At 52.2% G+C, this 11488-nt stretch overlaps 1 protein-coding gene across 1 annotated transcript; it reads right to left on the bottom strand.

The window, feature by feature from the left end:
* Window positions 1-223: 223 nt before the first annotated feature.
* Window positions 224-3561, bottom strand: LOC109778246 (uncharacterized). The gene is made up of 2 exons (XM_020336792.4): window positions 940-3561; window positions 224-859 (listed from the first exon to the last, which is right to left on the bottom strand). The coding sequence occupies exons 1-2, from the start codon at window positions 3485-3487 to the stop codon at window positions 501-503; spliced, it is 2907 nt and encodes a 968-aa protein (XP_020192381.1). The 5' UTR covers window positions 3488-3561; the 3' UTR covers window positions 224-500.
* Between the last annotated feature and the right edge of the window lie 7927 nt (window positions 3562-11488).

Genomic DNA, 11488 nt, shown 5'->3' with positions numbered 1-11488 from the left:
AGCACATGCAGCGGCAAACAAACAAAAACCTCCAGCTTTTCGGACGCATACGCTGCAGGCAAGAAAGAAAAGCCAGCACCGCCTCTGCACAATGAGCTAGTACCTGTTCTCTTTCAGCTTTCCACCACAACTGAATAGTGTGCTCGACTTAACTGAATAGTGTGCTCCACTTCGTCAGTACACTGCTAGACTGTCACTTTCTTCTGAAATTGGCTTGCCATGCTATCCGTAGGAACATATTCTTATCCAAGCCTGCCATAGATACGGATCTATGTATATGTGCCATACAACAGCAACAACAAGAGAAAAATACTCAAGTACAAAGGAGTTTTTATAGCCCTAGATCAACCTCGCTAATGGAGTCCCCTGCTGGCTAGTTAAGCTGCATCAAGATTTCACACCTATGTATTCTGCATTGTAAGTAAGTGTGGTGATGCTAACCAAGTGAGCCACTATCAAAGTATTATTATCCTGCTTTATGAGACATGGCCATGCATGGATCACACGTCGAGAGGTTCCTTCTCCTCCACCACCACGGCGGGCTTGCTTCTGACCTCGAGGAGCAGCTTCACGACGGACCTCATCGACGGCCGGTTGATCGGGAGGCTGGAGGCGCAGAGCAGCGCCACGCCGAGCACCCTGCGCATCTCGTCCCTGCAGCTGCAGGACTCGCCGGCGAGCCTCGGGTCCAGCACCGAGTCCAGCCCCTCGCGCTCGATGCCGCCGCGCACCCACCTCACCAGGTCCTTGTCGCCGAGCTCCGGCCCCACGGCCCTCTTGCCGGTCACCAGCTCCAGCATCACCACGCCGAAGCTGTACACGTCGCTCTTCTCCGTGACGCGCAGCGTGTACGAGTACTCTGGAGTTCAGACACATCACGGTCATCAGTTCATTCTGCAAATTAATGAAGTACGGGATAAACAAGCGTTGGCGGCTCACCGGGAGCGATGTAGCCGCAGGAGCCGGCGATGGCTGACACGGCGTTGGGGCCGCCGCGGTTGTCGTCGATGACCCGGGCGACGCCGAAGTCGGCGACCTTGGCGCCGAACTCGGCGTCCAGCAGGATGTTGTTGGACTTGACGTCCCGGTGCACGATCGGCGGCGCGCAGTCATGGTGGAGGTAGGAGAGCCCCTCCGCGGCGTCGACCATGATCCTGCGCCGCATCGGCCAGTCCAGCAGGCCTCCTTTGCCGCCGTGGAGGAGGTCGCCCAGGCTGCCGTTGGGCATGTACTCGTAGACCAGCAGCCCGCGGTCACCGCTGCGGAGGCAGCACCACAGCTTCACGATGTTCTTGTGCCGGATCCTGCCCAGCGTCGCCACCTCCGCCTCTAAGCTGTCCTTCATGCCGTCCTTGTGTTTCCTCGCCGCGGCGGCGCCGCCGACGGCCCGCAGCTTCTTGACGGCCACGACATCCTCGTTCCCGAGGACGGCTCTGTACACCTTGCCCGACGCGCCCGTGCCAACCACGTTGTCCTCGTCGTCGAGACAGCTCAGGAGGTCCTCCTCCTCGAACTCCACATTGTGGAACGAGGTGACTACCCACTTGTTGTCGCCGGGCTGCGGGCCGCGCTTCCTGTGCTGGCTCTGGCTCCGGTACTTGTGCCAGAACCACGCGACGCCAAGGATGAGTATGGCGACGGCAATGGTGAGCACGGACTCGACGCTCCCGACGAGGCTGTGGCGGCGGGCGGCTGCTCTCCGCGCACCGAAGCATGCGCCTCGACAGAGGGCCGGGTTGCCCAAGAAGCTGTCATTATAGATGTCGCCGGAGAACAGAGGAGGCAAATTGCCGGCGAGCCGGTTGTTGGACAGGTTGAACATGCTCAGTTTAAGGCTCTCCAATTGCAAAGGCACGCCGCCGGTGAACTCGTTGTTGGACAGGTCAAGCGAATTCAGCACAGGGAGCTCCCCGAGCTCCGGTGGGATGGTCCCGGTGAGACGGTTATGTGCAAGGTCGAGCTGTGTAAGCTTCTGCCACCGTCGAACACCATGTGGCAGCTCGCCGGAGAAGGAATTGTTCCGTAAATCAAGCCGGGCGAGCGTGGACACATCAGCGAGTGTCGCCGGCAGAGGACCGGAGAACCCGTTGTTGGCGGCCGACAGCTCGACCAGCCTTGTCAGGCTGCCTATATGCGCCGGCAGCACGCCGGCGAAGTGGTTGTCCAATATCAGCAGCTGCGACAGGTTCTTCGCCAAGGCAATGGTTGGCCCCACGGTGCCGGACAGAGCGTTGCCGGCGAGCTCCAGCAGGTACAGGCGTGGCAGGCCCCACATGTCCGGCGGCACGGCTCCAGACAGCCGATTGTTGGGCAGCCGCACACGCGTCAACGTCCGGCATTTCCCCAGCTCCGTCGGAATCGAGCCCGCGAGCTCGTTGTTCAGAATCAGAAGCTGCTCCAGCTTCCCCGCGCTGCAGAGAGTCGCCGGAATGCAGCCGGAAATCCGGTTGTCTGACAGGTCGAGGAACTTGAGCGGGCAGTTCTTCCCGAACTCCGGCGGCAACTCCCCGACGAGGCGGTTACTGAACAGCCTCAGGTCGTTCAACGCAGGCGCCTTATCCAGCGTCGACGGCACGGGGCCTGACAGCTCGTTCTCGTACAGGTGCAAGCTCTCCAGCCTCGGCGCGAGGAACAGGTCCGCCGGTATCTCGCCGGACAGCCTGTTCATGGCGGCGTCCAAGAACCTCAGCTTCTTGAGCCCGCCCAGTCCCCCCGGCAGCCTCCCGGAGAGGTTATTCTTGTAGAGCTCGATCTGGACGAGGTTCTCCAAGCGCCCGATGCTCTCCGGGATCTCGCCGGTGAGGTTGTTGGTGGAGAGGTCGAGGTTGACGAGGCTCCTCAAGCCGCCGATGGAAGACGGTATCCGCCCGACGAGGCAGCACCCGGCGAGCCACAGGACGCGGAGGCGCGGGAGCCCGCTGGGGAAAACGTCCGGCACAGGCGAGGGCGCGAAGGGGTTGTACGCGAGCAGGAGCTCCTGGAGGGAGCTGACATTCGCCAAGAACGCCGGGAACCCGCCGGAGAGGTCGTTGCCGGCGAGGCTGAGCGTGGCGAGCGAGGCGAACCCCGCGCCGTAGCTGCTGGGCACCTCTCCGGAGAAGGCGTTCCCGGCGAGGTCGAGGTGCCTCAAGTTCGGCAGCGCGGCGAGGCAGGGAGGGAGGGGGCCGGCGAGCGAGTTGTAGGAGAGGTCGAGGCGCAGGAGGAACGCCAGCGAGCAGAGCTGGGCCGGGAACTCCCCGGCGAGGGAGAGGTTGGAGAGGAGGAGCGAGGCGATGGCTGGGTCAGCGGAGGACCGGCAGAGGACGTGCGGCCAGCGGCACGGGGAGAGGGATGGGGAGAGGGACGGGTCCCATGCCGCGAGCGCGGAGGAGGGGTCGGAGAGGGTGGCCTTGGCGGCGAGGAGGCGGGTGAAGTCGGCGGGAAGGGGCGCGGCAGAGGCGGCGGCGAGGAGGAGGCCCAGGAGGAGGAGGGGGAGCAGGGGACTCATGGCATTGGTGTGGCGTGAGAGCGGAGAAGTGGGAGTGGAGGAAGTGGTGGTGGTGGGCTTAACTGCTGTTCTTCGCGAATCTCTCAACTGCACACCAAACTGCAGCGGAATCAGGCTCTGCTTCTGCTGTTTCCAGCGTCTGAATTTCTTGCCATTGTACAGTACGCCCCTGTGTAGCGTGCCTTGTGCAGGACGGGCTCGAGGGAGCCGGGTACTCAAATACTACAATATTTACACGCTGCAAAAAAGTTGGAATGTCTTTTTTTTACGGGCAAATCAGAGAGCTTTATTCAGATAAAAGCATTCCCCGGACAGTCAGCCAGAAGGCTGGTCACAAGAAAGCTAGGGGTTTCTGCAAGCCAAGTTTCGGTCACATTCAAGGTGCACGCATGTTTTGCACAAAGATGTGCCGGCACATTAGCTGCCCTGTTTACATGATCAATATCAAAGGAAGTGAAAAAACTAATAAGCTCTCCTATTTCTAACAAGATCGGAGCCACAATAGAACGGGAATTGTGGCGAGTTCTCCAGAGCGTCACCAGCTCCAAACAGTCTACCTCTATTATCACATGCCGAAAGCCTCGAAGTGTGGCAAAGCGAACTCTTTTCCGCAGCGAAAAAGCCTCAATGATCAGGGGGTCAAACACCCCTAAATATGGTTTACTCCATGCTCCGAGAAACGCATTAGACGAACGGGCAACTTCACCTGCACCCCTAAGTTGGAATGTCTTTTGTGAATACACATACGCTGCATATAATGTATACTACGTACCTGTGCAATTTGATAGCAATACACTTTCACACGTGGCGTGCAATACAAAAAGAAAAATATGTATCTTAAAATAGACCTTTTTTGGTTGGTCGACAGGGATTTTGTTTTTTCTGTGTAGCTTATACAAATCACTGTATACTTTAATTTTTTATAGGTCCATAATAAGCACGTACAAGATTTCATATAATTGTTTTCAAGACAATTAAAATGTTTTTTCTTTTTCTTTTTTAAAATGCTGAGCTCCGTGAAAGCTCACCTTAAGATTAGTTTAGTCGCATAGTTTTTCCTAGTAAACGTGCTTGTGCGTTGCAAAGGTATGGATATTGTTGTAATCTTAAAAATAAACGAAAGTCAAGCATACTAAATATTAAAGAATTAAAATAAATAAGTGAACAATTGAAAATATATAATTGGTTCATATATAGGATGTATCACATAAATTTAAATAAAAACTAACTATTTCCATCGCCGCTTGCCAAGTCCAACATGAGTATAAAACAATTTCTTTTTTCACATTGAATAACACAAGAATTAAATTTGCCCGTGCATTGCAACGGTTGATTTTTATTTTATTTTAGGCCATGGAGAATTTTGTACAATGTATTATGTAAACAATCCAAATAGCATGAAATTGATAAGAATTGACGTCACATAACCAGCCATACCCAACCGTGGTCCAAATGACCTGAATTTCGTGAATTATTGCGATGTAGAAGAATAAGCGATCATGTGATTCTTTTTATCCTCCTAGGAGCTTGCCCTTCCTTTAAAATAATAATAATATGGATTTATTATCTCTCACTTCAGTAGAAAAATCCGAGTTTATACCAGATTATGTGCAATCTGGATACATGTGATAACACTGTTGCAAAACAGAGTTGTCTTTTGTCTTCTTCTCGCAAGGCCCTGCAGGTACCCAAGATCCCGCCGCTCTCACCTCCTCTTCTGAGAAAGGTGACGCGTAAGGATATCGTTCTCTTCTGCCGTGACTTGTGAAATATCATCTGTTTGGGTCTCGTCAAGGGTGACGTTCCCTTCATCCGGTGCCCCGAACAAATATTTGTAGTAGCTGGTGATATACTTTTTGAGCTCCTCATGACCTTCGATCCGCCCCTCATCCTGTTGGAGACTATGAATACATTTCTTCCTATGTCGACCGTTGGCGACCAATTGGAAGTATCTTATATTACTGTCTCCCATTAGGAGATTACTCTTGTAGTGGAAGGCAATGTTCCCATTGATGGTGAGATGACCGTGGTGACTTCGTCAACTTTAAGCTCCGCAACTTCGATCCGTTCTTCAGTAGGCGTTGCGTGAGTGTGTATAAGTGATGGTGTGGGTGTGTGTACATCTACGTCATAATCGGAGTTTGTCAAAATATAACTGTAGAACATAGTATTCACTGATGCTACAGATTGTGATGGACGAGAAGGCTGAGGGGCAGAGAAGTCATGACACTAGTGTGGGTGAGAGCACAGGAGTGGAAAACCCCTCATCCCCCCATCGCTCCTAGGAGCGACATGAGGTAACCCTAGTCGCTATTGTCGACAACAACAACAACCTTTAGTCCCAAAGTTGGGATAGACTAGAGGTGAAACCTATAGGATCTCGCAACCAACTCATGGTTCTGGCACATGAATAACAAGCTTCCACGCACCCCTGTCCATGACTAGTTCTCTGGTGGTACTCCAGTCCTTCAGATCCCTCTTTACGGACTCCTCCCATGTCAAGTTTGGTCTACCCCGACCTCTCTTGGCATTATCGGTACACTTTAGCTGTCCGCAATGCACTGACGCTTTTGGAGGTCTGCGCTGGATATGCCCAAACCATCTCAGCGCTAGTATGGACGACACATCCATTATCCCCGTGGCAGCAACTTCAAAAATGTTGCCATGACGACCAAAAAACATGTTGCCATGGTTAGTAAAGGTTCATTTTTTCCATGGAAACTTAAAGCATGCTGCCATGTTAATAAAAATGTCACCCATCGCAGTTTTCAAACTTGTTTTGCCAGGTCAACTACTACTGCATACTTTGCCATAATGTCAATGAAATATGATTTTTTCTAAAAAAAATCACAAAATTGCCGTGATTTTGGAGGACAAATTCCAAGGATTTGGCAACACAAAACAATTTCTCCGAAAAATTGCATTTTGATTTGGGACACAAATATTTTCTAAAATTGCCCATATGACTTCCGACTATTTCCCATGTAAACCAAAGTTGGCATGACACATAACCAAGAGTAATAAATTGCTACTTTGTAAACCCCAATTTGTGATCACAAGAGCCAACACAAAAATATCATGGCGACACCCACAGTTTGGCAGAGTGTGAACTAGATCGTGGTTTCGTACATTTTACAATCTGCAACGATGATTTTTTTCTCATAATAATAATATATAGAAAATTTAACCGCGCCACACTGGCACTACTAGTTCACAATGGCAATGACAGTCATCTCTTACCTACCATGTCACTCCCTTTTGTACTACCATGTCTAGATATAAAAACCTGCCACCTGACTGAAAACAATGGATCGTGCTTTAAAACAGCACGCGAGAAAACCCTAGAGAGTCAAAACATTGGCACTACCACAATGGAGCGCATAGCTAGGAACCAGCCGTTGCCCCCGTTGATGTAGTCGTATAATTATACAGCGTCGGGGTGTAGGCAAAAGTGGTTACGAAGTGCAGTTCGCTGTAGTACGCGATTGTAGCTACCTGTCTCTCTGCTGACTTGCTTCTCTGCTGATCATGGCGATCGTGAACCGGAACGAATTTGTACCACTCGGCCGGCTCCGCCTCGACGTGGCCTGCAGCAACAGCAACCAGCAGCTTCTTATCCCCCACAAGACGGAGCTCTCTCATGCACGCGCTGCTGCTCCCGACCTCGTGAGCGTACAGGGCTCCACCCGGCTCCTGCACCAGCAGGTGCCCCCGCTGCAGGGCCTGCGCGCCCGGGACACGCCGCCAGACGCGGCCCAGGTTCAGATAGCTTCGTCTGTAATGCACGCCGGTGACCGTGTGCGGCAAGGCGGTGACGTTGTGCGGCCAGCAGCCGCCGTCCCACTCGCCGTACCACGTGAACTGGACGCCGCACAGGCCCAGCTTGGCCCCCGGGTACCTGCATGAGATCTGCGTCGCCGGCATCTGGCCGTGGACCAGTCGATCGGCCGCCGAGGTGATCTCCTCCGTGGCCAGGTCGAAGCGCGCGTTCCTGAAGGTCCCGGCCGCCGTTCTGCCGAGCCAGTACACCGCCCCGTCGCAGCACGCCGGCTTCTTCTCCGCGAAGCCGTCGTGCTTGTACGGCACCCCGTGCAGGTCGGTGCGGATGCGCACGCTCCGCCACCCCTTGTCCGCTCCGACGGTGCACACGTGCAGGTGCAGCTCCTTCTCCGCGGAGGCGCCGTCTTTCTTGCTGGGAAGGGAGTTGGATGTATAGCCGTGCAGGTGCACGATCTTGTACTGCCTCGTCGTGGAGTCGAAGCCGAAGCAGTACTCGCCGTCGACCGTGCTCCCGTGCTTGGCCGGCGACAGCGGCACGTCGATGGACGCGCCGGCCACGGGATCCACCACCCTGATGGCGTTGGCGTGCTTGAGGAGGAAGCAGAGCAGGCTGTTGCACGTGCCTACCAGTCTGGCCGATCTGTCGACGGTGAACCTGGCCGCGAGGCTCCACTGCTCGTCGAAGAGGAACCCATGGCCGAGCATCGCCTGCACGCCTTTCCCCGCGCTGCATCCCCTGAAGAAGGCGATGGTGTGGGTCGGGGCGGCCGACCGGCGGAGCCTCAGCGCGTCTGCGATGACGTCCCGCCAGTGCTTGCAGACGCGGCGCAGGCGGCGGAGGTGGAAGGACGGGAGGTGCAGCAGGATGGCGGCTTGGAGGTGTGGCGGGATGTAGGCGGCATTGGTGACGCCACCGCCGGCCGTAATCTTCATCTTGGCTTGGAACCACGAAGCAACTTGGCTGCCCTAACTTGCGAGTATATATTTTAGTGACTTGGTAGAGGCCGGTTTTATTCCGATCCAATCCATCCGTCAGAGTCCTAATTCAGCCGTGATAAAGTTTCTGACCACCTGAGTTTTTTTTTGGAACGTTCTGACCACCTGAGTTGATTAGGAATAAAGGGAAGCACTAGCAATCAGACTACTGATAGCTAGAGTCCTATCAGACCTGCCCACAACCATTGGATTAGAGGAATTTGGGTCGTTGATTAGCTAGTTTCCTCTGTCGTAGTAATTACTCCCTATATATATGGGATCCCCTGATTTCTGTTAACACCAACCTAAAATCATGGGAGGATAAGATTGTACCCTATTTATTCCCTAGTTTCCCGCTTTTATTTCTCTTCTTTTAGGAAATTTTATTTGACAAAAATATTTCCAGCACTTCAAAATTTGCTTCCAGTGCACTCAAATTTGCTTCCACCGAACAAAATATTATGTATAATCTAAAAAACTTTGTTCACTTGAAGCAATGAAATTTTTGTTTCCGACGATTAGATAATTTGGTTCAAGCGCAGCTGAACTTTGCTTCGATCAAATAGTTTGTTTTAATTCCAGCACAGCAAAAAAAACATATAATGACAAATTTGCTTCTAGCTCAAAATTATTCCGATGTGACAAAAAATTGCCTAGCGAATGTTTTTATATTTTCTTGCACCTAGAGAAATGGGCTTCCTATAAAACTGAAATTTTCTTACGGATTATAACTTCGATTCGATGGAGACTTGTGTCTAATCTCTAATGTAACAATTTTTTTTTCTAGTCACATGAATACTATGTTTCGTCCGACTAGAGGACTTGCTTCCTTGGCAGCATCGAGATGTTTTCAGTGTGACAATGGCACAATGTTACTATTCATGATACTACCATGCTTCGTTCGTTCACAAAATATGTTTCCAACAACCTGTATATTTGCTTCTTCCTTTTTGAGAGGAGGTATATTTGCTTAGTGGTCAACATTAGAGTGGTTCATACTATATTATATGACATGCTTCATACGGTATACAAATTTGCTTTCATCTACTAGAAAATAGGATTTGGTACATGCTTCACATATTAACCACTGTGATGACAATGGTAGATAAAAAAGGGGTAAGCGACATGGACGACGAAGGCTCCCATGGCAGAGTCGCGGTGGCTGGTGGCAAGACTAGATCCGGCGAGCGGGAGAGAAGAACAGCATGGCCACACAGAGCTCAACGAGGTCAACCTCGTCAGGAATGAATCCCTTAAGAAAAGCTCCAGCCCCCACCTCTATTGTTGCACCTACTGTTGTAGGCATCTGCTCGGGGTTGCATGCCACACCACTTGAGAGCATCCTGCATGTCGCCTCTTGGACATCGCATACAGCGCCATGCTGTTGATCTGTCTCACCATGGGTGTCAAACAACGTGCAGAATTTGGTAAGGAAAGAGATGGGAGCAGGGGATCCAAACCTTGGTAACTTCGGCAGAGATTAGATGGATGCGAGGAGGATTAGGAGTTTGGCGGTTCGGTGCGTCCGAAGCAGGACAGGGGAGGATGTGCTCGGCGGTGGTGTGGGTCCGATGCACTAGCAGCAGGAGGAGCTGGCGGAGAGAACCAAGGCGGCGTCTCGGCGGTCGGCGGTGAGGTACGCAGGAGAGAGGAAGGAGAAAGGGGTGAGACGCACCCAGCCCGGCTTGAAATATACGCAGGTGCTCAACCTCGATATAAGCATGTTAAGCTACAGGAAGTATCATGCCATCACGCTGCCCGCATATATTTCAAGCCGGGCTTCAACTAACCGGATGAAATTCATGCAACGACGGTGGATTTTCATATAAACCGAAAGAAATTCATTACATTTTGAATATTTAGGACAAAACAAAGCAACCCTACCCTAAACCTTATCCTATGGCGGCGGTCGTCGTCCACTTTCATTGTGTTCCGCATCGGCGACCACATTCCCCATCTGCCGTTTTCATGAACGGTAGCGGGTGCAAAACCCGTGAAATGGAGTTGCAGTCTCTGGCTAGGAAGGGTAGAACATGGGCGACGGACCGACCCACTTGGACACAATGCGCCGTGCTGCCTCTCATGCCCTACTCATACTTGGAGGAGTCCGCGACCTGTCTATTGCCGACGCCGGTGGATGTGAGATCGATGATCGACGTGGACAGTCTGTCACTGTCCACCTGCCACGTGCGTTCCCTGAAGTTGGACAGCGGCGCGTAGTGTGCGCAGCTGGTGGCGTTGGAGTCCTGGACCGCCAGCGTGTGTGCGTCTGCATCCGGCTACGTCGGCGCCTTGAGCACGTGCGGTCTCATAGAGTGCTCGCTGCTCCGCAACAAAGTTCCGGTTCAACGCGGCTATGGCGGGCATGGCCGCCTCTCTTGCGCGCTTGCCGTAAATATGTCTAAAATGTAAATGTTTTCGTCCGGTTCGTAGGAAATCTGCCATGTTTGCACGAATTTTGTCCGGTTTGTTTAAAAAGTTGTTGAAATGTATCGGTCAATGTTGGATGGTCGCCTTCCGTACCCGTGTCCACGGGCTGATCCTCTATCCACGGAGGAATGCGGGAGGAAATTTGCGTGTCGATATTTGAGATGCCCTCAATGGCATAGCATCATCTTTTATGTAGTCAAGGTATTAGCCGCAAATGGAATAAACTAAGACAGCCGGCAAATGTTTGCACTTGATAGTTCTGGAAAGGTCTTATCTATATCATATCTGCCCAATCAATAAAAAATTTCCATTGCAACGCCGTGAAAACATTTGCTAGTGAGCACTTATGGAGGGAGGTTTTTTGGGAAGCTGTTGCAGATGCTAAGTGTAAGCGTAAATTACGGAATAAACATAGGGACATACTATTTGACTGTCGCTTTAAAAAATATTTTGGTCGGTCAATTGTTTTAAACCATCGGATGTGATATGGATGGCCAGCTTAGCTTCTCCAACCTCCAGCCATCCTCGTGTGGCCTAACCACCAGCCGCCGCCGCCCTGCCCTCCCCTCAATTGCCTCCCGCCGCCGCCCTGCCCTCCCCTCAATTGCCTCCCACCGTCGCCCCAGTCTTCCATCTTAAAATAGACAGTGTGGTCGCTTGTGTTCTGGATGGTTTCGTTAATGAAATCGGAGGGAACCCCCTCTTTTGATTAACAAAAAACCCTTAAGATAGATGGTGGATAGCTTTTCTGGCGATGCGGCGGCATCTTCTTACTTTCCTCCGGCGAACTTCTTCTTCCAAAAATCGACTAGCCCA

The sequence above is a fragment of the Aegilops tauschii genome, chromosome 2 (assembly GCF_002575655.3).
Source record: "Aegilops tauschii subsp. strangulata cultivar AL8/78 chromosome 2, Aet v6.0, whole genome shotgun sequence".
Classification (NCBI taxonomy): domain Eukaryota; kingdom Viridiplantae; phylum Streptophyta; class Magnoliopsida; order Poales; family Poaceae; genus Aegilops; species Aegilops tauschii.
Note: the sequence above shows the minus strand (reverse complement) of the source record. Positions and strands in the feature narration are given on the sequence as shown.

Excerpts from the sequence above, each read along its gene's own strand:
- LOC109778246 (XM_020336792.4), bottom strand. The coding sequence starts at position 3,487 with ATGAGTCCCCTGCTCCCCCTCCTCCTCCTGGGCCTCCTCCTCGCCGCC. Across the intron at positions 860-939 it reads CTGCGGCTACATCGCTCCCG|AGTACTCGTACACGCTGCGC; the intron begins GTGAGCCGCCAA and ends TCTGAACTCCAG.